The sequence below is a fragment of the Dendrobates tinctorius genome, unplaced genomic scaffold (assembly GCF_039654945.1).
Source record: "Dendrobates tinctorius isolate UK_male_01 unplaced genomic scaffold, ASM3965494v1 ptg000011l, whole genome shotgun sequence".
In the NCBI taxonomy this organism is placed as follows: domain Eukaryota; kingdom Metazoa; phylum Chordata; class Amphibia; order Anura; family Dendrobatidae; genus Dendrobates; species Dendrobates tinctorius.
This window is the reverse complement of record NW_027361679.1, coordinates 116,919,487-116,946,494: the sequence shown is the minus strand read 5'-3', so window position 1 is coordinate 116,946,494 and position 27,008 is coordinate 116,919,487. Positions and strand designations below refer to the sequence as shown.

At 42.7% G+C, this 27,008-nt stretch overlaps 1 protein-coding gene across 2 annotated transcripts in view; it reads right to left on the bottom strand.

Moving 5' to 3' along the window:
• The window catches only part of LOC141049881 (serine/threonine-protein kinase PLK2-like), a 163,967-nt gene that overhangs the window by 42,636 nt on the left and 94,323 nt on the right, over window positions 1-27,008 (bottom strand). For both annotated transcript variants that reach the window (XM_073546724.1, XM_073546732.1), the window contains exons 8-13: window positions 24,215-24,302; window positions 24,041-24,136; window positions 9,327-9,525; window positions 9,096-9,234; window positions 3,347-3,432; window positions 1,804-1,900 (exon numbers count right to left, since the gene is read on the bottom strand). In XM_073546724.1, the coding sequence (XP_073402825.1) occupies window positions 1,804-1,900; window positions 3,347-3,432; window positions 9,096-9,234; window positions 9,327-9,525; window positions 24,041-24,136; window positions 24,215-24,302 (705 nt within the window). The remainder of the gene's footprint in view (window positions 1-1,803; window positions 1,901-3,346; window positions 3,433-9,095; window positions 9,235-9,326; window positions 9,526-24,040; window positions 24,137-24,214; window positions 24,303-27,008) is intronic.

Here is a 27,008-nt window from a genome sequence, read left to right as displayed (position 1 = left end):
TCTGGGCCCATAACCTGTTGGCAGCGGATTATTCAGGATACTCTCAAGCGTGTGACAACAGAGTTTCTTTATTCAGGAACAAATAGGAACAATATATGATAAGCTTAACAGATCAGGAATAAATCATTTATATGTCTCTATCTGTGCAGCATCTACAGCAGGCTATTTCTCTAATACACAGACAGTAAAAACAGGAAATACAGTCACATGCTCTCCCTGTGTGAGCTTCTGGGAGTTTTTTTAACTTTATAAACAGTATACAATTCTAGCAACTAAACACTCATAGTCTGGAATGGAGTTGTTGCACCAAACATATTCCAACACAGGGACAGGGAAGGAGCCCCTGGTCCCGGGTCACCTGGCAGCTGAGTCGTGACACAAGGTGCATTTGCTGGGGTCTGTGGCAGGACATTTACATTTGAGAGGGCACTACTATGCCAATCATACACAGATCTAGAAGACAGAGTCTGTGGACAAGTAGAAGTATCATTCATGTATACCATCTAAAAAAGATTTTTTAAACACATTTATCTGTTACAGTACTGGTGTGGGGGTGATCTCTTAAAATGAGATCTAAATGATTGCCTGTCCCTGACCTAATAAATATGAGCTGGGTGCATGCATAAAGGAAAGAATGTATTGGACACAGAAGTCAGATATATACTCCTTTCCAAGCAAAGGCTGGCACACACTGGACATTATTCTTAAAACAAAATAATCTTGTAGTAGACTGGAAAAGGGTGTCACACAATCTTCTGAATCATGGTATCAGTCTGTGATTGGTCCATGTTAAGTCCACTTCCAAATATGCTATTCAATCTTCAGTGTACAGAATTTGCTTCACATTCCAAAGATTCCTGCCAGGGGTGCTGTTCCAGGATATGATCGCCATCTTTGTCACATTATAGCTGAACTATCTTATATAAGGTTTAATAATTGATTTAATTAGCCACTCTCCTTCACACTGTACCATGTATTAACAATGTTTACAGAAAACTATTATGAAAAAAACAAACCATGTTCACTTTAAAGAGTATTTTCTCTTTAGGAATTGATAACATAAAGCTAGATTATACCATTACTAATTGATCAAGAGTGATCCATACGTAACACTAAACCTCTAGGACCTATACTGCTGCCAATATTAGGCCAGAGCTGCATTTCCTGCACAGCCAGATAGCCAAAGTCAATGTGCAAGATGCAACGCAACACTGGCTACTGCATACTCTTCATTCTTAGAATGAGTGTTGGATAACACAAAATTAGAAAAATATGTATATTCTAGACATTAAACCATAAATTCTCTTTAATTGCCCTGTGGACCTAATATATAGTATCTATAATATACAGACTTTTTATCTATAGTACACTGACACTGTGAAGAGGGCTTCAGTAATTTACTGTGACAGACAATGGACTCAATTCATCAAGGATTTTACGCCACAAAACTGGTTTAAACAGCTTTGAAAAGTTGCTAAATTTTTGTGCAATATGTGGGCATCTTGACCCCATTTTCGCCTAGCTCCAACAAAGTGGGCGGAGATGTGGCAGGATGGGAGCGTGGTAACCTCTCTTGTCAAATTCATGATGAGAGGAGGAATTACTTTTGCCACAGATCATGCTCTAGTGGCAATCTGCACATTGAGGTGTATGCCACTTTGCGCCTTACTTCATAAGGAGGCGTGCAACTCTTAATGAATCAGACACCTTGCACACCAGTCTTGAGAAATTGGGGCCCATGTGCCTGCAAAAACTAAACGTAAGCTATGTTAACATTTTCCAACTAGTAAAATTCAGGCTCACTCTGGGTGGCCGACCTGCTCCTGTCGTTCATTCGTCCTTTCATTAGAATGTTCAAAGATTCGTCACAGGCTCTTACTGTGTCTTCTACATTTTCATCCTGTCAAAAAAGAGATCAAGAATTCATCCTTTTTGCTGTACATTATATAGTAGACCTGAGAAATCTGCAGCCCCCAGGCCACATCTGGCTCTTTCGCTGTTCCTGTCCAGCGTGTGGACCAGGACAGCCAAAAGACTGGAAAAGGTGGCATACTGCTCGTCAGCATCGCCATCCCCTCCAACAAATGGCTTGTTTTCAACAACGGTGGAATAGGGAGCCATTGGCTTCCTGATCAACTATTCAGATTGTGTGTCCAAGTGTGACATCAATAGATTGTGCCTGCAGCTTGGAGCCTCAGTCCGCACAGCACAGACTGGAGAAGCGCATTGATGGAACGGGGCTGGGTGAGTAGTATGCATGTTTCCCTTTTAAATGTCATTCAGTGCTTGAGGGTGAAAGTATGGTGGCTTCATGTTCTGTGTCTGACTGTCAACACTTTACTGTTACTGTGTGAGAAGCTTTGGGTGGGGTGAATCATACTATGTGTGAGAGGCTGTGGGGGATCATACTCTTTGGGGGACTGTGAGGAGATCATGCTCTGTGAGGGTGCTGGGAGGGCATAATACTATGTGGGGAACTGTGGGAGTATCATAATGTGTGGGGCTGTGAGGACATCATGCTGTGTGTTGGCTATACTGTAATACTGCTTGGGGGTCTATGGGGCTGTGACTGGGTGCAGGGCATCATAGGGGGCTGGCGATCAAGATTTAAGGGCTGAATAACAGGATGATTTATAAACTTTATAAAAAGCAGTAAATAATAAGTTTTGATTAGCAGCTACTGATAAGAATACATCTTACAATAAGCCCTATCGAAACGTGTATTAGCAGTAGCAGTTAGTGAAATTCAATAAGAACCTGTCACCAAGAAATTACAGGCCAATCTGAAGGCACCATGTTTGAGAGCAGAGGGAGCTGAGTAGATTCATATACAATATAGTTTGATGGGAAAAGATTCAGTATAACTTGTGTTTTCATCATTTAATCCTCCACTGGGCAGTCCTATCAGTGACTGACAGCCTTCTTTGCGTAACGTGTGCATACAGATGCAGCTGTCAGTCACTGATAGGACTGCCCACTGGACTGAAAATCCCAGAAAGATCAGAGGTTGGATTGAATAAAACACAAGTTATACTGGCTCTTTTCTCACAAAAAGTATATATCAATCTGTATAGCTCTCCCAGCTCTATAACATGCTGCCTGCAGATTGGCCTGCATTCTCATGGTGACAGGTTCCCTTTAATTCTGCTCAATATTAAGTGATAACATTAATAATTATAATGTTAATAATAATATTAAACAGAATTGATTTGGCCATCCACAATATTCATGGTCTCTCATAGCCCTTCAGCTAAATGAATTGCCAACCTGTTATATAGCCATTGTATATAGTTTCCAGCTACTTATCATACTCCGAAGGGTAACAGAGTCAGCGATTACATCATACCTCGCACATTTTATCTGTACTAAATGACACCAAGCTCTCAGTAGGCATAACCATGGAGCTCTTGAGGTCTTCTGCTTCTGCAAAGTCTAGAGAAATATAAAAATACATGACAAATTTATGTTCTGTCATATTAGAAGTAAATCCTATTTCAGAATGAATTGCATTGATAGATTATACATCTTAATTAGCAATTTTTCAAATTTCTATGTATATACCTCAACCCCTTCACCCCCAGGCAATTTTCCATTTTTCGTCGCACTTTTGAATTAAACCATTCATTTGGCTACACAATGTACTGGAAAACAGGAAAAAAATTCAAGTGCTGTGAAATTGCAACAAAACGTGCAATTCCACAATGTTTTTTTTTATCTACTATGTTCACTGTATGGTAAAACTGACCTGATAACACGATTCCCCAGGTCAGTATGAGTATGCAGATACTAAACATGTATAGTTTATTTTCATGTAAGTAGTGAAAAAAATTAAGAAATTTATCAAAAATTTGTTTTCGATTTTGTAGCTATTTTCCGAGTCCCATCACGTTTCCAATTTTTAGGATGTGGGGCTGGGTGAGGGCTTATTTTTTGCTCCATGAGCTGACGTTTTTCAGATACCATTTTGGGATAGATAGGATGTTTTCATCGCCACCTATTTTATCACCTCTATTCTTATTTTGATTGCATTTTATTGCAATGTTGCTGTGACCAAAAAAACGTATTCTGGCATTTTTATTTTCTTAATTATTATGCGGTTTACCGATCGAATTAATTTATTTTATATTTTGATAGATCGGATATGTGTATTTTCAATTTTTTTTAAATTGTTTTATTTTTAATAGGGAAAAAGGGGGCGTAATTTGAGCTTTTTATTTTCCTAATATTTTTTTCAATCTTTTTTTTTTACTTTTTACTTCATTAGTCTCCTTAGGAGACTTAAAGTTGCGAGCGTCTGATCACCTGTGCTATACATAGCAGTGCTGAAGTACTGCTATGTACAGCAGAAATCACGATCTCCTATGAATACCGATGAGCGGTATCAATAACGCGCTTCCTGTCTGTGCGTGTTAAATGCTGCTGTCAGTGATTGACAGTGGCATTTAACTGGTTAATAGTGGCTAATAGCCGTGACTGTTAGAAGCACTTGATGGCTGATTAAATCAGCCATCAAGTGCGGGGAAAGATGTGGGCTCACATGTCATCGGCAGGGATATGGCCGATGACGTTCATGTACGTTAACAGTCGTGAAGGGGTAAAAATGTGTGGTCCGAAACACGAATTCATTTTCATAGCAAATGCCTAAGAATTTATTTTCATAATCTAATCTATTTTCTAATATACTTTAATTTAAAAGTCCCTTTCCTTCCCTAACTACACTATCTAACTGCTTTTTTTTATGATGCTTTGTTTGACAATCCCAGTGCATTTCACAGCCTATGCCCCCTCCCTGAAACAAAATTTCATCAACAAAACATCATTTCAGGGGCTGGGTAAGTCACTGCTCCACTGAGCATGCATCATTTGTTAATTTTGATGAATGCACAGGAGATTCTTGTCATTGTATGATGTCCACAATGACACTGCACTCTCTTGCCAGCTCTGATTAAAAGCAATGAGCTGGTAACAGAGCACACTGTCAGTGCACATTGTAAGAATACCTGGCATGCAGAGACCAGTGCTGCCCCAGCAAGTGACGTCAGTTTCAGGGGTGGAGCTGGTGTCTGCAAGCCTGTTATTCATACAACATGCAATGACAGTTCACTCTGTTACTTACTCATTACTTCGTATCAGAGCCGAGGAGAGAGTGAACTGTCATTGAGCACATCGCACAGTGACAAGAATATACTGAGCATCCATCGGAATTGACAACTGATGCATGCTCAGTAGAGCCGTGTACTAGCTCAGCTCCTGAAATGAAGGTCACTGATGCTTTGATTGAGTGTTCCAGCATGCACTGAGATTCTCAAACAAAGCATCATCATAAAGGAAGTAGCAGTTAAAAAATAGTATATTAAATTAAATATGTATGTATTTAAAATGAAAATTAATTTGTGTAGAGAACCTGTCAGCATAGTTTAGCAATGTATAGTAAAGGCATGGCAATAATGGCACTGTTATACAGATTAAATCGGAAGGAGCCGAAGACTCAACCTACAGTCCTGCCCATATGCACCTAATTACCCAAAAACTTCAAATGTGGATCAAAGAACAACCACAATGCAGATTTCTTCACTAAAGGTATTCATTTAATCTGTATAACAGCACCGTTCTGGCAATGCCTTTACTTTACATTGCTAAATTACACTAACAGTTTCTCTTTAATAGGAGAAACCATACCATCTAGTATGGTTACATTATTGAGCAAATTGTATGCAATGTAAAATTACTGTTTATCTGTACATGCTGTGATAAAACACTCCGGGATCGGCTTTGCTGGGGTCAAAGGTCACGTGCGTTCAGCATGAAACTCAGGCGCAGAGCTGGGATTCGGGTGTAACTGACCCTGGGTCAGGTTTATTAACGGTGAAAGCAATGCAAAAAGGAAATAAAACATAAAACAAATCCTTGCCTGTCCGGCACTAACTAGACAATGGACAACCTAACTACCAACTGGCGGGCTTCTCCCGTCCAGCCAAACCACAGTTGCAGTGGGCACTGCTTTCACTCACGTGTGTCTCTCACACAGACAGGCTCTCTGTGTTCCCAGGCTGAGACACTCACATAACCACCTGGCATCCTTTTATATCCACCTCCCATTATTCATTAGCAATCAGGTGCAATACTGACTAGACTAGGCCACATAGGAAAGGAATCTGGGCGAGATATATCTGCCCTCATCCACTATTCCCACATGATTCTCACAATGCAATTTAAAAAGCTATTTGTATATCAGTTGGAATACCTGTCTATATGTGGCACCCTGAGGTGGCAGGAATTATGGAAATGTTAGGCCAGTTTCACATTAGCGCATTTTCAGCGCGCGCATGGCCGGGGGTAGCTCCGCCCCCGATCCGGCTCTCTGCCCGGCGTGCCCGCCCCTTCCTTGTAGCGCCGCCTCCTAGCGGACAGCGGCGCCTGCGATCGGCGCACCCTATCTTTAGCATAGGGTGCGCCGATCGTGCGCAGGCCGTGCGCTAGTTGCGCTTTGACCTGCGCTGCGCACTTTTGACGGTGCGCCGTGCGCGCCAAAATCCGAAAAGTTTGATTTTGGCGCGCACGGCGCACCGTCAAAAGTGCGCAGCGCAGGTCAAAGCGCAACTAGCGCACGGCCTGCGCACGATCGGCGCACCCTATGCTAAAGATAGGGTGCGCCGATCGCAGGCGCCGCTGTCCGCTAGGAGGCGGCGCTACAAGGAAGGGGCGGGCACGCCGGGCAGAGAGCCGGATCGGGGGCGGAGCTACCCCCGGCCGTGCGCGCGCTGAAAATGCGCTAATGTGAAACCAGCCTTAGAGAGGACTATGTTACATAGATACGAATGGAGGTTGAAGAATTAATCTGACACAGCGAGCTATGCTCCTTCGCAGACTCTGGAATGATGGAAACAGTAAAGCTGTCACGTGCCCCGTCCTGAGTGACGCAGCCAGCAGGCCGGTAACTGATACAACAGGACACGGCACGTGTAATTGTCCTATGTGACGCGGCCCGTAGGCCGGTAACTAATACAATAAGACAAGGGAATAGGGAAAACCTGGGTAACAATAACAATGGTGGCCCTGCGACAGGGAACGGGGAAGTGGCGACCTCCTGCACTCCCCTGAGTCAGTGTCTCTACACTCCTAACGTTCCCTAGGCCGGTTCCGCACCGGGCGCCGATCAGGAGCCTAAAAACCCTGACTCACCCTGCACCCAAACCCTCACTTGGGAATTGGTCGGTGCGGAAACTAATCCCACCACTGCACTAAACACACATAAGGAAAAGTGACAAAACAGGGGAACACCACTTAGCTTTGCTCTGTTGCTTACGCTCCCAGCAACAGAGCCCACCACCTGCGTGCATCTTTTCCTCCACTGAGTCCAACATCTTGGTGCACTGTCCAGCAATGGAGTCCAGCACCTGAGTGCAGCTGTCCAGCAACGGGGTTCAACACCTGAGTGCAGCTTCAGCAAAAGAGTCCAGCAACTGAGTGCAGCTCTACACCATAGCTGCCACTCCACCAAGCTTTGCAAGAATTCTTCACTGGCACCATAGCTGCCACTCCACCATGCTTTCCACGAACTCCTCGCTGACACCATAGCTGCCACTCCAGGACTCTGATTGAGTTGTCCTGGACTCTTCTCAGCACCATAGTGCAGCCTTGGAGCAAACAGCGTCCACACCTGAGTGCAGCTGTCCAGAAACAGGGTCCAGCAAATGATTCCAGCTTTTCTGCCAAAGAGTCCATCATTTTGAGTCCAGCTTTCTGCAACCGAGTCCAGCATCCTGAGTGCAGCTCTACACCATAGCTGCCACTCGACCAAGCAATGCCAGCCCTCCTTGCAGACACCATAGCTGACACTCCACCAATCCATGTCAGCCCTCCTTGCAGACACCATAGCTGCTACTCCAGCACTCTGACTGGGCTGCCTGTGACTCTTCTTCAGCTCCATTCTTTACCCAGGCTTGCTTGCAAATGAGGAACTATCACCAACAGTGATTAACACACCTAATACTTTCTTATAGAGCAATCACACCTATTACATAATTACGTGCACAAACTAAGGTAACCAAAGTGCAATGACCCTAATGGCCACCGGGGTAAAACTACAACTGAAATCACCACAGTGCAATGACCCTAATGGCCACCGGGAGCAAAACCACCCTTGGCACACATCCAATGGAAAAAAAAAGGTTACTTTGTGCATTTAATATGTCAGATCCGACCGGATCATGACAAAAGCGTGCTGAACCATGCTGTTATTAAGATTCCAATTCACTTCAAAGTTTGTGCTACAAAAGGTGACTAGGGCTTTGCTTATTAGGACAAGTTTCTGGTTGAGGGTACCTCCAGAAAATAAGGTGTAAGCAAGGTTAGGTACCCATAAATGACTAACCCTACATCAAGTAAATGAGCCACTCCATGAAGCATCACAAAATGTCCAGACAGAGATCGAACTAACTTAGGACGGTAAGATTGACCCATTTTTCACCATTTTTCACCATATCTCTGACTGATTCCTTTGATCCCTCTTCAGCATGGTGTTAAAATACAATAGCACACCATATTACGTGTTTTGAAGTATATGTACTATATAGTACTATTAAGGTCCACAATTTGAGAAAATAGATATCCGACACCGTTGTGTGGAAAAATACCCTGAATGCACATATATTTTTCACATTAATAAAAAACACCTTAATCCCACTTGGAACGGGTGCTTAATCCCATATTGAAAAAATAGAACATTTCGTTGTGGAGAAAGAGAAAAAGCAGGATGGCACTCACCATTCATGTGAATCAAATCACTTTATTTCACATACACAAGGCATCGGCATAGGCACGGGAGCAATGTGCTGGAAAACGGCTGTGAAATGGCTGTTGTCCGTCTTCCAGCACAATGCTCCCGTGCCTATGCCGATGCCTTGTGTATGTGAAATAAAGTGATTTGATTCACATGAATGGTGAGTGCCATCCTGCTTTTCCTCTTTCTCCACAACGAAATCATCTATTAAGGATTTAATTCAATGTTATATTTTAGAAATGTCTAGGATTTTTTTTATACACTCCAATAAACTAATATAGTATCCAATAAATGAATAATAATAGCTCTATACCTGAGCAGAAGGACTTTTGGAAGACCCCTCTGTACAGTACTTTGGCTGCCTTTCTAAAGAACCTTGTGAGTTGGAGAGAAAATGAGAAAGTGGGAGCTGTGTGGCACGTGGCAGAAGATAACTTCTCAGGCATAAATCCCTGAAAATGAGGAAATATTAAGAAAATTAAAGAGCCTTAACTTCACATATTGCGTTTAAAACACTTTGCTGCTATACAACTTTGTTCCGTACCTGGGTGAAAAATTCATGAGTGAGAATGTCCTCAATGCAAGGCCTACTACTGGGGCAGTGTGCAAGTAAAGAAATAATCAGTTTCCTGCCACTGAGTGATATGTAGGATGGCACAGGGAAGAAGCCCTCACAGATGAAGTAATACATCTCTTTTTGTGAGCGAGCTCTGAAAGGTGAGTATCCACAAAGCATAGTGTACCTAAAAATGAATACAAAAAAATCTCTAAGAATATAAAATAGAACTTCCTTAATTCTAATAAAAACACTAAAAAACAACAAGCAATTACAGTTTATGTTGCCAATACAACAATCAACAAGATTGCATGCTGTCATAGCAAACATAAGGGTCCATTGAACAAAATGTAAGTACCCTAATAATGAAACATTGCACAGGATGAGACATACGGTATATTAAACTGGATGTATTTAAAGATTAGTAAAACTGTACCCTAAGGATAAGTTCACATGTAGCGGAACTCCCGCGGAAGTTACTGCGGGAATTCCGGAATTCCATTCCACGGGAAAATCGCATTTTAAATTCCCGCGATTTTCTCGCGGAAAAACTAGCGATTTGCAAGCTTAGTTAGCTTGCAGAATGCTAGTGTTTTCCAAGTGATCTGTAGCATCGCTTGGAGAACTGATTGACAGGTTGGTCACACTCGTCAAACATAGTGTTTGACGAGTGTGACCAACTTTTTACTATTGAGGCTGCTTATGCAGCATCAGTAGTAAAAAGATCTAATGTTAAAAATAATAAAAAAAAATAAAAACTCGGGTTATATTCACCTTCCGATGTCCCTCGCAGCATCCCCAGGCCTCCGCGATGCTCCGGCAGGTCCCGTTCCCAGTGATGCATTGCGGCAATGACCTTTGATGACGTCGCGGTTTTCGCGAGACAGCTACAGTATCGCGAGACAGCGACGTCAGCAAAGGTCATTATCGCAATGCATTACTGGGAACGGGACCTGTCGCACGTATCGCTGAAGCCTGGGGACGCTGTGCGGGACGTCGGAAGGAGAATATAACCCGATTTTTTTATTTTAATTCTATTTTTTACAGGAATATGGTACCCACAGCCCGGAGGACAGTCTCCTCTCCTCCGGACCGTGGGTACCATCCGCAAATGTTCTGTTTACTTTTCGCATGGTGGGCACAGCCACATGCGGAAAGTAAGCAGAACAATGCATTCCTATGTGGGCGGAATTGCTGCGATTCCGCAAAATAATGAGCATGCTGCGGATGTTTCCGCAATGCGATTCCAACGCGGGAAAATCCGCAGCATTAGCACAGCATTGCAAAATCCCATAGGATTGCATGGGATGCTGTTTTTTTGCGTTTTCGCGCCAAAAAACGAGTTAAAAACTGTCGCGAAAACGCAAAAAAAAACCGCGACGTGTGAACGCAGCCTTAAAGATGTCAATTACCAGGGATAAGATGTAACTATGTGTTTAATAAATCTATATACAAGGAGCTAAAGGAAAAAAGAAGGCGCAATAGGGTCTTATCCGGGTAGTACTGGGAGTAGAGGATAAGAAATTCACTCACCTTTTCCAGGGAAATAAAGGCACATAATCGACTGTCAGCTGCTGCACGCCCGAAGGTCCACTCCGTGACCGCCAGTGTAGATCCTTATGGATAAAATGTTTTTTTCGGACTCACTGTGTGTGGATGTCATCCCCTGAGGAAGAAGTATTAGAAACTTCGAAACGCGTTGGGAATTAAATTGTTAATACCCTTCATGTTGTACGACTGAACTATGTCTAGCAGCGCACAGTGAGTCCGAAAAAAACATTTTATCCATAAGGATCTTTAATAAATCTATCTAATTTTCTATTAGTTGTGCGTGCAGTAAAGTTAAAGGGAATATGTCATCACACTTATATTGCCTTCTCAATATACACTCACTGGCCACTTTATTAGGTACACCTGTCCAACTGTGTGTTAAGACTTAATTTCTAATCAGCCAATCACATGGCGGCAACTCAGTGCATTTAGGCATGTAGACATGGTCAAGACAATCTCCTGCAGTTCAAACCGAGCATCAGTATGGGGAAGAAAGGTGATTTGAGTGCCTTTGAACGTGGCATGATTGTTGGTGCCAGAAGGGCTGGTCTGAGAATTTCAGAAACTGCTGATCTACTGGGATTTTCACGCACAACCATCTCTAGGGTTTACAGAGAATGGTCCGAAAAAGAAAAAAAATCCAGTGAGCGGCAGTTCTGTGGCTGGAAATGCCATGTTGATGCCAGAGGTCAGAGGAGAATGGGCAGACTGGTTCGAGCTGATAGAAAGGCAACAGTGACTCAAATTGCCACCCGTTACAACCAAGGTAGGCAGAAGAGCATCTCTGAACGCACAGTGCGTCGAACTTTGAGGCAGATGGGCTACAGCAGCAGAAGACCACACTGGGTACCACTCCTCTCAGCTAAGAACAGGAAACTGAGGCTACAATTTGCACAAGCTCATCGAAATTGGACAGTAGAAGATTGGAAAAACGTTGCCTGGTCTGATGAGTCTCGATTTCTACTGCGACATTTGGATGGTAGGGTCAGAATTTGGCGTAAACAACATGAAAGCATGGATCCATCCTGCCTTGTATCAACGGTTCAGGCTGGTGGTGGTGGTGTCATGGTGTGGAGAATTTTTTCTGGGCACTCTTTGGGCCCCTTGGTACCAATTGAGCATCGTTGCAACGCCACAGCCTACCTGAGTATTGTTGCTGACCATGTCCATCCCTTTATGACCACAATGTACCCAACATCTGATGGCTACTTTCAGCAGGATAATGCGCCATGTCATAAAGCTCGAATCATCTCAGATTGGTTTCTTGAACATGACAATGAGTTTACTGTACTCAAATGGCCTCCTCAGTCACCAGATCTCAATCCAATAGAGCATCTTTGGGATGTGGTGGAACGGGAGATTCGCATCAGGGATGTGCAGCCGACAAATCTGCGCCAACTATGTGATGCCATCATGTCAATATGGTCCAAAATCTCTGAGGAATGCTTCCAGCACCTTGTTGAATCTCTGCCACGAAGAATTGAGGCAGTTCTGAAGGCAAAAGGGGGTCCAACCCCTTACTAGCATGGTGTACCTAATAAAGTGGCCAGTGAGTGTATATATATATATATATCAAACTACAAAGAAACGGAGTCACCACTGTAAATCTAAAAATGTTCATAGGAATCGCTGTTAGGCGAAGTCCAAACAATACAAATTGAATACATTAACCCCTTCCCGACATATGATGTACCGATACATCATATTTTCCGGGTGCTTCTTGCAAATGGGCATACCACTAAGTCTTGGTGATTGTGTAATAAACTATGTGGTTTGCTTTCTTTCTTTTTTCCCCGTTTGAAATTTAAAAATTTGGGGCTAAAACAACATGTATCAAAAAAAGGCTGCGCGGCACACCACTGATTACTGGGTGCATAAATAGGATACCACTCCAAACAGTCTGAAAATAAATTTGGCACTTCAAAATTTAATGCAGAAAAATTAGAGAATATTTTACTAATACTGGTCTATCCACTGTATATAAATGTTGACGTTTCAGCCCAAGTCGGACCTTCATCAGAAATTGTCTTACGTTTCTGGTGGCGACATTAACAAATCATTATCCCCTGCACTGTTGTGCATTGACCCCAGTGCTGTGATATCCTTCTCATGAATATTCCACTGCTCAGTTGGTCCTGATTTGTTAATAAAATATTCTCTAATCTTTCTGCATTAAATTTGGGAGTGCCGAATTTAATTTTAGACTGTTTAAAACAACATGTAAAAATGGAATTATTATTTTTTCACCGTCTAATAGTCTAAAACCCTCCATACATCATGCTGTGACCGGACGTCTGCATTACCGCATCCATTAGCAGGTCTTATGCTGCTACCCATTTTCTCCCTGGTGGTCATGTGCTATATCCCTCATTTACAGGATGTTGCTTGATTTTATTTATATCTTTATCCAGGGTTTAGTATCCTCATCTTACATTGTGGACTTTGTGCAGCTTGTTCTATAGAATTTGTATATCATACTTATTCTAGTTCATTACCTTATTTTGATCTGCTATTATACACTATATCTATTGGTTAGTTCTCATTGAACCTAGGTCTGTGTATTGGTGCGTAATTTCTTATTTCTGGTGCACACAGTGGAGGAGTCTGGATGGTCCCTACTGGGTCCTCCAGGTGTCATTTTAGCCATTATTGACTTTTTAATTGTTTTTAAATGTGTGTTTTGTATCTTGTTTGTATAATATTATTTCAATACATTTTGTTCTATTTACTTGTTATATTAATGGTGATCCTGGCCATTTGTTGTACAAACTTCTTTTTCTTCGTTTGTTTAATTTGAGCTTCATTACAAGTGTGGGGCTAGAGATCCCGAGTATAATTCTGTTGTGCCCTCAATACTTCTTATACGACATAGTCTACAATTTTGTGACACACCTGTGGTGTCAATATGCTCACTGTATATCTACATGAATAGATTGAAGATTGTAGTTTGTAAAAATGTGTCACTTATGGGGTTTCTGCTGTTCTGGCACCTCAGGGGCTCTGCCAATGTGACATGACACAAAATTTGCACTCCGATATATCGCTCTTTCCGTTCTGATCTTTGAACTGTGCCTGAAAAGTAGTTTTTGACAACATTATATGCTATTAGTGAAATCAAGAGAAATTGCATAACAAATCATGTTGTTTATTTCCTCTTAATAGCCCTTCTGAAAATTAAAAACTTGGGAATAAAACATTTTATTGAAAAAAGTAAAATATTTCATTTGCATTGCCCAATGTTACACAATTCTTTGGATAATCTGTAGGTTTAAAATGCTCTCACTATACCCGTATTTGTATACCTCAAGAGGTGTAGTTTCTAAAATGGGGTCACTTCTGGGTGTTTTCCACTGTTTAGGGACATATGGGGGTCCTCAAACAAGACATGGCCTTCACTATCTATTCCAGCCAATTTTGCGCTCCAAAAGTCAAATGGTGCTTCTTCTTTTCCGAGCACTCTCATGTCTCCAAACAGTAACTTTCCACCACATATTTGGGTATGGTCCATTTTCTCCTGATACCCTTGTGAAAATGAAAAGTTTGGGGCTAAAGCATCATTTTTGTGGTAAAAATAAAAATGTTCATGTTTACCTTTTACATTGATTTAATTCCTGTAAAGCACCTAAAGGGCTAATAAGCTTCTTGAATGTAGTTTTAAGCACTTTGAGAGGTTCAGTGTCACGGTTCCACCCCTCAGTGTGTCTGGGATGCATTTACTGACAGTTCGCCATCCAATCCAGTATAGGGATGTGCTGAAGCTGTCAGTACTTTGAATGACAGCTTGGCCATCCAATCTGAGACTGTGATGCGTCGGCTGTCTCCATGTGTTCATTATTCCAGTTAAAGGCCATGCTTCTTAACTGAGCTGTGTCTCCCAGAACACTGCCAGACTGTAAATTCACCGTGTGAGGTTTGTGTTTTCCTGAGCCTTGAGTTCTGTATGCTTGATCTGTTGCCTGACCTTGGACTTCGTTCTGACCATCCGCCTGTTTAACCTCTTCAGCTCTGATCTGCTATCCTCCTGATACTCTGACCTCGGAACGATACCTGACTATGCTTTTGTATCTTCCCTCTGTTTATGACTAACCCTCTTGGCTTCTGACCTTGGACTCCTTGAGCACTCTGGCTTGGCCATGAGAAGTGACTAGAGTCACATTCAGTTTTTAAAATGGTGTCACTTTTGGGTATGTTCTGTCATTTAGGCCCCTCAAAGTCACTGATATGGCCCGTAAAAACAAATTTATTTTGTAAATTTTGCTGGAAAAATGAAAAATTGCTGATAAGTTTTTAAACATTCTAACTTCCTAACAAAATAAATATTTCAAATGTTTCAAAGATGATGCTGTTGTAAAGTAGACATGTGGTAAATGTTATGTATTACCTACTTTGTGTGGTATAACTAACTGGTTTAAGGCATAAAAAAAAAATCAAAGTTTGAAAATTGTGACATTTTCAATTTTTTTGGTCAAATTTTCAATATTTTCACTAATAAACTCAAATCTTATCTACCAGAATTTACAGACCTGTTAGTATTTCTTTAAGAAGCCCTCCTACTCTGCACTCATTACCTGTATTAATTGCATCTGTTTGAACACACTACCTATATAGAAGACACCTTTCCACACACTCAATCACATTCCAATCTATCCACCATGACCAAGACCAAAGAGCCAACATTAGAGACCTGCACAAGGCTGAGATGGGCTACATGACAATAGGCAAACAGCTGAGTGAGAAAGTAACACCTGTTGGCACAATTATTAGAAAACGGAAGACACACAAGATAACTGTCAATCTTCCTCGGTTTGGGGCTCCATGCAAAGGGTGATTCTAAGAAAGGTCAGGAATCAGCCCAGAACAACATGTGAGTACCTGGTCAATGACCTGGAACCGAGATCACAGTATTAAAGGTTAATGTTAGTAACACATTACATTGTCATGGATTAAAATCCTGCAGGGCACACAAGGTGTTAGGCGTTGGGTTACTGCCACTGCACAGCAGGAATCCAGAGCCTTGCACCCAGCGGTCTCCCATTCTTCTTCGGCCGCAGTGGAGCCTGCTTAGCAGACTCGTTGGTCCAGACGCTCTGCCCAGACCAGCAGTGTATGATCGGTTGCTGCTGCCACCTCTGGTTCAGGTTTGACAACGCATGCTGGCCAGCAGCGAGCCACTCCAGGGACTAAGTCCTCCTTTCGCTCCACTGAGCATGCCCGTGGGACGATTTCTCTTTGGAGATCGGAGGTCACATGCTCAGGTCCTTCTCCAGCTCGGATTGGACCATCTGAAAGGTCAGGAAGGTCCCGGAAGGACGCAGCTATAAAAGAGCAGCATGGCCGTGCAGCCATGCGCTAGGATAGACTCAAATAGTTTGGAGTGTATGATGATGGATGCATGTATCTGGTGACTGATTCATTATGAAACCCCTTCCCTTTTGATACGTATGTTGGTAGGGTTTAGAGTCTGAGTCAGCGCCTGCCAGTGGCTAGGCTATAGGCCACAGTGCATACCAGCCGTCTGCACACTAGCGTCCGATGGTGTCGCCCACTACAGGGCACTATCAAACCGCGGCAAATGACAGCCACGCCGGTGCAACGCCTTGCGCAACCTGTGCGCTTACCTGGCCCAACCCAGGGCAATTAGTGACGTCCACCTGAGCGGCACTGTGCACACTTGCACAGGTAATTTATTTAACTCTTGCTGGCATCGCAGTCGCGGTGCCGAATGCTAGTGGTCTAGAGGGACTGCAGTCCTGCGGTCTAAGGGCTCTGTGACTATACGCTAGTGCTCACACTGCCGAGCTCTGTGAGCAATAACAGGCTACGGCATTTATTATTTTGCGGTTGTGCGGCTCTGTGAGATAACAGAGTCAGCCTCTGTACACATTGGGTGAGGTTAACCCCGTGTGTTCCATTATTATACCGCCATATCGCGTCCGCTATTACCGAGCAGCAGTTAACACTTCTGCACGGTGGACCCTGGGCTGCAAACGCACCTAAACACCATCTTTATTATTTGGTGCGTTCCACCAGCCCGTAACACAAGGTCCCCCTTGCTCACCCCAGCACATGTCCAGACCCGTTTTAAGTTCACCAATGATCATCTGAATGATCCACAGGAGGCATGGGAGAAGGTCATGTGGTTAGAGGAGACCAAAATAGAACTTTTTGGTATCATTTCCACTCTCCGTATTTGTAGGAAGAAGGATGAGTACAACCTCAAGAACACTGACCAAACCGTGAAGTATGGTTGGGGAAAAATACTTTGGTGGTGCTTTTCTGCAAAGGGGACAGGATAACTGCACTGTTTTGAAGGGAAAATGGATGGGGTCACAAGATTTTGGCCAACAATCTCCTTCCCTCAATAATAGCATCGAAGATGGGTTATGGCTGGGTCTTCCAGCATGAAAATAACTTGAAACACACTGCAAGAGCAACTAAGAAGTGGCACCATAAGAAGCATGTCAAGGTCATGGAGTGTCCTCGAAATTCTCCAAATCTGGACCCAATAAAAATTTTTTGGAGGGAGCTGAAACTCAATGTTGCCCAGTTTCAGCCCTGAAACCTGAAAGATCTGGAGAAGATCTGTATGGAGGAGTGGGTCAAAATCCCTGCAGCAGTGTGTGCAAACTTGGTCAAGAACTACAGGAAACATCTGACCTCTACTTGCAAACAAAGGTTTCTGTACCAAATATTAAGTTCTGTTTTTCTATTGTATCAAATACTTAGTTCATGCAATAAAATGCAAGTTGATTATGTAAAAATCATACAACATGATTTTCTGTATTTTTTATAAGATTCTGTCCCTCACAGGTGCAGATATGACACTTGAGATGAAGATAGATAGAGTTCATTTTTATTCACAGCCAACGTGATGATAACAGAATATTTAGATTGAATGTTTTGGCATTGTGCCTTTTTCAAGGGTATCTGTGTATATGATGAAGTGATTGACAAAATAACATACAAATTAAATACCATAAATTTGGTATGGAGGTGGCATAACTCATACATTTATATAAATTCAATTGTACCGGGTGTAGTGGAACCACTGTGTAGTGATTTGAGGAGAGCCTGGAGGGGTGTGACTCGGTGAGCACCTGACTTTTCACTAGAGCCCCTGATGGTGGGGTTAGTCTTGGCTCCCGATGATCACCAGGACTGTCCACGGACGCCCAGCAGCTAACCCCCAAGGGACTGGCAGCTGGAACGGCCAGGAGAGAAAGGACAGCTCAGACTCATCAGACAAGCCTGATATACGTTGTAACGATTGCTTTGTTCTTCCATTTTGGAATGATGTAATTCCTCAGTTGGATTAATGTATCTATGTAAATGTATGTGCTATACCAACATACCATATTTATGGAATTTAATTTGTATGTTATTTTGTCTATCACTTTATTATATACACAGACACCCTTGAAAAAGCCACAACGCCGAAACATTGGATTTAAATATTCTATTATCACACGTTGGCTGTGAATAAAATTTCACTTTATTTATGAAGTATAATATGTCACGAAAAAAACAATCTCAGAATCGGTGTGAGCAGTTGAAGCGTTCCTGAGTTATTACCACATAAAGTAACACTGGTCAGAATTGTAAAATTTGGCCTGGTCATGAAGGCGTAAACAGGCTTGGGGATGAGGGGGTTAAAAAAAGATGGAATAATAAAATTGGGCATATAATGTATGTTCCTCAAAATCTATATATTTAAAACTGAGTGTGTGTGTGTGTCTAGCCACGCCCACTCCACATAGCCACACCCACTTCACATAGCCACACTCACTCCACACGCAGAATGCTCCTTGCAGCCTTCCTGGGATTGATGCTTTGTGTGGATGGATCCCTGTAGCCCGTGATCTGCAATCAAGCACCAAGTGACATTGGTTGAGGGGAGGACGATGCCTGGAGGGGGCTATGGCACGAGCAGGGCGCCTGGGTCATGATGCTGCAGAGCTGTCCACTGAATGTGGAGCTGCAAGTGTAGTGCCAGCTCTGCCCTCTCCAGCCTTGCTATGTAGAAGAAGAGCGGCACTGCGCATGCCCGAGAGTCTCCCCTTTTGCTTGCATTACACAAGCCTTCCTGGGAAATAATGCTGCAGTGTTTAGTCACCCAGGGCACAAAGTAAAAATGGCCTGGATTCCTGACTGCAACAGGGGATTATAGCAGGCAGATGTGGTCTGTGTGTAGGTGCAGGGAGCCCAGCACTGATGTCCTCCCTACCTGGGCAGCAGTCCTAAAACTGGCAGAAGAGTTAAAGAGTATTTAGTCATTATTTTACCTCAGTATTTAATCAGTATTTTACCTCAGTGTTTGGTCAGTATTTTCCCTCAGTGTTTTAGTATTTTACCTCAGTATTTGGTCAGTATTTTATCTCAGTGTTTTAGTATTTTACCTCAGTGTTTGATCAGTATTTTACTTCAGTATTTGGTTAGCATTTTACCTCAGTATTTGGTCAGTGGTTTACCTCAGTATTTGGTCAGTACTTTAGCTCAGTATTTGGTCAGTATTTTAGCCCAGTATTTGGTCAGTATTTTAGCTCAGTATTTGATCAGTGGTTTACCTCAGTGCTTGGTCAGTATTTTACCTCAGTGTTTGGTCAGCATTTTACCTCAGTGTTTGATCAGTATTTTACTTCATTATCTGGTCATTATTTTACCTCAGTATTTGGTCAGTATTTTACCTCAGTATTTGGTCAGTATTTTACCTCAGTATTTGGTCAGTATTTTATCTCAGTATTTGGTCAGTACTTTAGCTCAGTATTTGGTCAGTATTTTAGCTTAGTATTTGGTCAGTATTTTAGCTCAGTATTTGATCAGTGGTTTACCTCAGTATTTGGTCAGTATTTTACCTCAGTGTTTGGTCAGTATTTTACCTCAGTGTTTGATCAGTATTTTACTTCATTATTTGGTCATTATTTTACCTCAGTATTTGGTCAGTATTTTACCTCAGTATTTGGTCAGTATTTTACCTCAGTATTTGGTCAGTATTTTACCTCAGTATTTGGTCAGTATTTTATCTCAGTATTTGGTCAGTACTTTAGCTCAATATTTGGTCAGTACTTTAGCTCAATATTTGGTCAGTATTTTAGCTCAGTATTTGATCAGTGGTTTACCTCAGTATTTGGTCAGTATTTTACCTCAGTGTTTGGTCAGTATTTTACCTCAGTGTTTGATCAGTATTTTACTTCATTATTTGGTCATTATTTTACCTCAGTATTTGGTCATTATTTTACCTCAGTATTTGGTCAGTATTTTACCTCAGTATTTGGTCAGTATTTTACCTCAGTATTTGGTCAGTACTTTAGCTCAGTATTTGGTCAGTATTTTAGCTCAGTATTTGGGCAGTGGTTTACCTCAGTGCTTGGTCAGTATTTTACCTCAGTGTTTGGTCAGTATTTTACCTCAGTGTTTGATCAGTAATTTACCTCAGTGTTTGATCAGTATTTTACTTCATTATTTGGTCAGTATTTTACCTCAGTGTTTTAGTATTTTACCTCAGTATTTAGTCAGTATTTTATCTCAGTGTTTGGTCAGTATTTTAGTTCAGTAATTGGTCAGTGGTTTACCTCAGTGTTTGTTCAGTATTTTACTTCAGTATTTGGTCAGTATTTTATCTGTGTTTGATCAGTATTTTATCTCAATATTTGGTCATTATTTTACCTCAGTATTTGGTCAGTATTTTACCTCAGTATTTGGTCAGTGGTTTACCTCAGTGTTTGGTCAGTATTTTACCTCAGTGTTTGATCAGTATTTTACTTCATTACTTGGTCAGTATTTTACCTCACTGTTTTAGTATTTTACCTCAGTATTTAGTCAGTATTTTATCTGTGTTTGGTCGGTATTTTAGTTCAGTAATTGGTCAGTGGTTTACCTCAGTGTTTGTTCAGTATTTGGTCAGTATTTTATCTGTGTTTGATCAGTATTTTACCTCAATATTTGGTCATTATTTTACCTCTGTATTTGGTCAGTATTTTACCTCAGTGTTTGGTCGGTATTTTAACTCAGTATTTGGTCAGTATTTTACCGCAGTATTTGTAATCCCAAACCAGGAGTTTATGAATAATACAGAAGTGATAACATGTTTCTATTATACTTTTCCTCTGATTGTTTCACTTCTGGTTTCAGCTTACAAATACTGATGTCAAAAACTGACCAAATACCGGCCTTAAAATAAGACATCAATACAAAAGGTAAGACTGTTCCCACAATTAATTTTTGTTGAGTTGTTTTATGCTGCACATATATAAAAAAAATGCAAGTAACCTATTTTACCTAATAGGTGCAGAAATGGGACAGAAAATCTGCCACATCAAAAACTCATTGTGGGAACAAAACCTTAAAGTTAGATATCAATACAAAATGTAACGTTATTGGTGAGTTTTTTACACTGCATATTTTAAAAAAAAATGCAAGTGACCTATTTTGCTTGATCAGTGCGGAAATAGTTCAGAAAATCTGCTACATGAAGAGCTCATAGTGGGAATATATCTTTACAAAATTATCAGAATGTTCTCTTATAAGGCTATGTTCCCATAGCCTTATAAGTGGTGAGTTTTTGATGGGTTTTGGTGAGTTTTTGATGTTGCAGATTTTCTGCACCCATTAGCTACTTAATGACCAGGGGTATATCAGTTTTTGCATTTTGTTTTTTGCTCCCCTTCTTCCCAGAGCCATAACTTTTTTCATTTTCTGGTCAATATGGCTATATGACTTTCCCATGATGCTACACAAAGAAGCAATGTGTTCAAGTGTGCATTAAAATACATCCACAGGTGTGTCTCTAATTAACTCAGATGTTGCCAAAAAAAAAAAAGAAAATCAGAAGCTTCCAAACACGTGACATCATCAAATAAGCAGTCCAGAATTGTTTAAAGGCAGAGTAATCTTAATGTATATAAACTTTTGACTTTGCCGGGGCTTGCAACCTATGATGACATCAGCGTCACCATGGCAACCATTGTGACATCATAATGAGGGGCTGGGCTTGATACACACACTTTTTCCCCATTATGTAGATAGGGGCAAAATTGGTGAATTGGAACGCGCAGGGTTAAAATTTCGCCTCACAACATAGCCTAGGACACTCTCGGGGTCCAGACGTGTGACTGTGCCAAATTTTGTGGCTGTAGCTGCGAAGGTGCGGATGCCAATCCCGGACATACACACACACACATACATACATACATACACGCCCACATTGAGCTTTATACATTAGATTGGGGAATGAGGGAGGATGCATTAGAGACTTTGCATCCTCAACCCTCAATTAATTTTAAGTCTCTATACAGCATCCTCCCCACCCAACCATTCATTATAAATCTTTGTAGAATGTCCTCTAAACCCCTAGCTATATATATGAAGCTGAGTGTATGTATGTATGTGTAAGTGCATGTATCAAGCCATGCCCATTCCACATAGCCCCGCCCAGTCCACATAGCCACAATCACTCCACACGCAAAGCCCCGACCACACGGCCCATGTTGTTAGCGCACACACAGGTGGAGACACATTCACCTCAAAAGCCACCCTGCAAAACTCACCGGCTGCGACGTCGTGAGGGGAAAATAGTGGAGTGAGGGGAAAATGAGAGGTGTGAGGTGAAAATGAAGAGGTGTGAGTGGAAAATGAGAGGAGTGAGGGGAAAATAGTGGAGTGATCAGAAAATGAGAGGAGTGAGGGGAAAATGAGAGATGTGAGGGGGAAATATAATTTGCTATTACTAACCACAGTTAGTTACTATGCCCGGGCAACACCGAGCTCTTCAGCTAGTATCACTCTAAATGCAGAAAATGCCAAGTGTAACTACAGTAAGTGCAGATACACCATTAAGATATGAAAAAATACAACTGCGCAGTCAAAATTCTTAGTGAAATAAGAACCTACATATGATGAGAAAGTCCACTAATCTTTCTTCACGTTTGCTCCTTCTGGGGGCACAAACAAATTTCACTGTCACACAATTTTAAAGCAATGAGTGGCCTATGAATTGTGGGATTGTATAAGCACTTAGAAACTAGGGCTATGTTCACATTTTAGGTTTTTTGTGCACCCTTTAAGGGCAGCACGCGATAGTGATGGACTTGTTGATTATGCATGACAGACTAAAGTGCAGTTTTTCTGAAACTTACAGTCATCCTCTGCAGTGCAATGGAAGAGCTGAGAACTAGGGTCCAGTGAATTCATAAAGTGTGCCCTTCTGCCACTGATTGATAGATTCAGCTTATTATTAAGGATCAGTGGCAGAATGGCAGGTGAAGGCCACAGCCCATGAATATGCTGGTCTTCTAGCTCTTACCACTGGCAGCCTGCTGAAAATGAAAAAAAAACCCTGTACATTTCAGAAAAAGGGCACCATAGTCAGACACCGCTCAAATCAGCATGTCTGTCACTACTTTGCCTTACGAGAGGGCAGTATAACCATGATGACACATTCCCTTTAATATTCTACATAAATCCTAAGGAAGAAGAGATATATAAATAATTGTATGCTTTGTAATAATGTGTGGTCCGCAAATTCTGGTTCTCCAGCTGTTGTAAAACTAACATTCCCATCACTGATGGTGATCAAAGAGTGGAACAAACTGCCCTGAGAGGTGGTGAGTTCTCCTTCAATGGAATTCTTCAACCAGAGGCTGGACAGACATCTGTCTGAGATGATTTAGTGAATCCTGCTTTGAGCAGGTGGTTGGACACGATGACCCTTGAGATCCCTTCCAACTCTAACATTCTATGATTATGCCATGAGAGCCAGGAGGTAGCAGTGCATAGCGGGAGTTGCAGTTATACAACTAATTGTAATGTTCAACACGATCCACTCTACCCTGGTCCACTGTCCACGTCAATACTCTGTGGAACCCAGACAAGGACAATACAAACTTCCTCAGCTCACACTACAATGTTGGCAGTCGAGGTGCCTCCTGCGACTGATGGGACCTGCTAATGACTTGACACAACGTACATTACAACGTTGCAGGAGACTAGGAATCACAAGAAGCACAGCCCTGTTTTGGCTACCATCGAGTACAGTGGAAAACATCTAAGTATTTGCTCATCTCTAACAAAACATAGAGAGTCATAAACTGCCATCTAGATTAGAGAACGCAAACAATATGTAAATTATCTCAAAGATATTATCAAACTTCTCTTACATTATACATCCAAGAGCCCAGATGTCAGATTTAAAGGAGTGGCCATCCTTGGCAAGAACCTCTGGAGATAGGTAGTTTGGGGTACCACATATGATGCTGTCATGAAAAGGACATCAGTCAGACAATTCACAGTTAACAATCATGGACGACAGTCATGGTTTATCAAATCCTTACCCTGGGATTTTTCCACACTGCCCCACAGTTGTTGCCAATCCAAGGTCCCCAATTTTTACAACCATATTCTTGGCAATGAAAAAATTACCTAAAAGATATAATAGAGAATGCGTTAATAGGATTTGATACTTCATTTCTAAATTTATAACTGAATATATCAATGAGATATACTGTATATGGACAAGGTATGCCACGGCCATGCAATTAAAAGAAGCAGATTAATGTGTTTATGAAAGCATGTGAGTAATGACATTTGCCTTATGGTTGAAGATGTAACTTTAAACATGCTATATTCTCCTAAGCAGCTCTGAACTATAACTCCACCCTAACCCCTTTCCGACATTGGATGTAATAGTACGCCGATGTCGGACTCCCCGTGCTTGGTGTGGGTTCCGGTGCTGAGCCCACACATTTACGTGCTTAGGGCCAATCAATACAGCTGACGTGCCTGCAACAATCGAGGGTGGAATTGTGATTCACCTGCGGCTGTTAACTAGTTAAATGCCGCAGTTAAAGGACGCAGAGGGAGGAGTGTTTAAGGACGGGGAGGGAGGTGTAGGTTTGTTTTTCTTGGATATTCCTTTTTTTCTTTTGCTTGTTGTTATTTTATGTTTGAAAATCAATAAAAATCTACCTGATTTAAAAAAAAAAAGTGTTTATGAAAATATATGAACTGAGGAAGATGCAGCTATGAATTATACAAAAATAAGATTAAATGCCATAGGAAAACCCAATATTTTGTCTGCACTAGATTCTACACATAACCTGATTTAATACTGCTTACAATGAATAGAGGGGAAAAAACATCCAACTACTTCTATTACACAGCGCCACATAGTGTCTACATAGTGTAATAACAGTTTTGAGCGGTAAGTGGAAGGTTTGCATGTCAACAAAAGATCGAAAAAGGTACTTTGGGCTTATAATAGGTCATTTGCAGAAGAAAGCTTACATAGAAATCATGGGGCAACATAGCAAATCTTAATTGTGCACCCACTTAAAAAAAAATGGTGGTGTCATGGAGTGTAGTCGCACTCGCAGAATGGCATGCCTCCCAACTTTTGAAGACAGGGAGAGGACATGTATTGCATGTACATAGAGATAGTACCTCTACAGAAGCCACTTACTGTCCTAACCCCATAAAATACCCCCTTCATGGACCCATAGAGAATGATGGTTGCCTAAAAGCCCCCTACACAGTATAATACCTCTACAGTTAAATCCCCCTCACAATTTGCCCACGCAGTACCCCCCATACAGTATGATGCCACCACAGTAACAGCCCATAGTATGATGCCCCCACAGTCTGCCCACAAATTACGATGTCCTCACTGCATAATACCCCCTTAAAACCCACCACTCACAGTGTGATGGCCCCAATCAGCCCCCACAATATCTCCACTGCATGACCCCCTAGACTTCCATTCCCACTCAGTATGATGTCCTCTGCCACTTCTATTTGATGACCCCACAGCATGATTCCTTCCACAGACATCCCCACAAGTATAATGGCCCCCACAAAGCATCATAACCGCCACATGCCACCAGAGTATCATGACACCCACACACCTTATCATGGCTACCAGAGTGCCCACACACAGTATTATGGCCCCTACACCATATCATGACCACCTCTAAAATATAGTATCATGGCCTCCACAGCCCACCCTTCCCACACAGCATGATGACAGAAACAAAAAACCTAGATCTGCGGTTCTGTTCTCGACACAGTGAGGACTAGGGCTCACCACTGTAGGCTCAATCTAGTTGTCACAACACCTACTGTGCTGATGTGGGAGAGAGGGTCCCCATCGAGTGTCCGGGTCGGAACTAAGGGGACCGTCACCTGGGTACCGGGGGAAACTGTTTCCGGGGGACAGAATTCAGGGATGGACTGTGGAGACTGACAGGTGGACTGGAGGAGGAGCCAGTATAAAAGGGACGGGGAACAAGAGTCACAGTGAGTCAGCAGAAGGAGCAGGAGATCGTGGGAGCGACTGAGAGCCAGGGTGACTCACCCGAGCCAGGAAGGAGGCCAGAGACAGGAGAGATACTTCCCCTGGACATCAGTGGGACGGCGCCGAGATGACCGTCCGAGAACCAGTGCCCTGCGCCATCTAGCGGCCGACGCCGCCTTCCTCCTGCCCGCGGCTCCGGTCTGCCCGCGGTCCCCAGCGGCCGTTGCCGCCTTGCTCCTGCCCGCGGCTGCGGCCTGCCCGCGGTCCTCAGCGGCCGCTGCTGCCTCGCTCCAGCCCGCGGCTGTGGCCTGTCTCCCGCCACCCGCAGCTGCTCTGCCATCACCCGTGGTTGCGGCAAGTCCAGTGCCGTCGGCGGCCACCACTGTCCCACTCCGGTCCGCGGCAGGGGCCGAGCCTCTGCTTGCCGTGGATTCCCCATCGCAGCTGTTAGCTGCGCAGGTGGCCTGCCCCTCGTCACCCCACATCGCTACCGCTTGCCCCAGTCCGGGGGCTGCGGCCCAACCGCCCAAGGACTCTGCCGGGGCCTGTGGTACTCCAGTGTCATCAGAGCGCCGGAGCAACGCTTCAGCAACTGGGCCCAGCGACTGCTACGCCGAAAGATCACCATCCCATACGGCGAGGGACATCTGGACGGCTAAGTTGACTATATAATTAAGGACCCGTAGTCGGCCATACCGCAGCCCTATAGTGACTGGCTATTGCCGGACGTAGTCGTGTTCTACCCTGTTTGTGTTTGCTTGTATAGAGCCCCTGCAAGGGCAACCCTTGTTGGTCAGGCTGTGACTGAGGAAAGTTACCTCTAGGCCTATAAACGT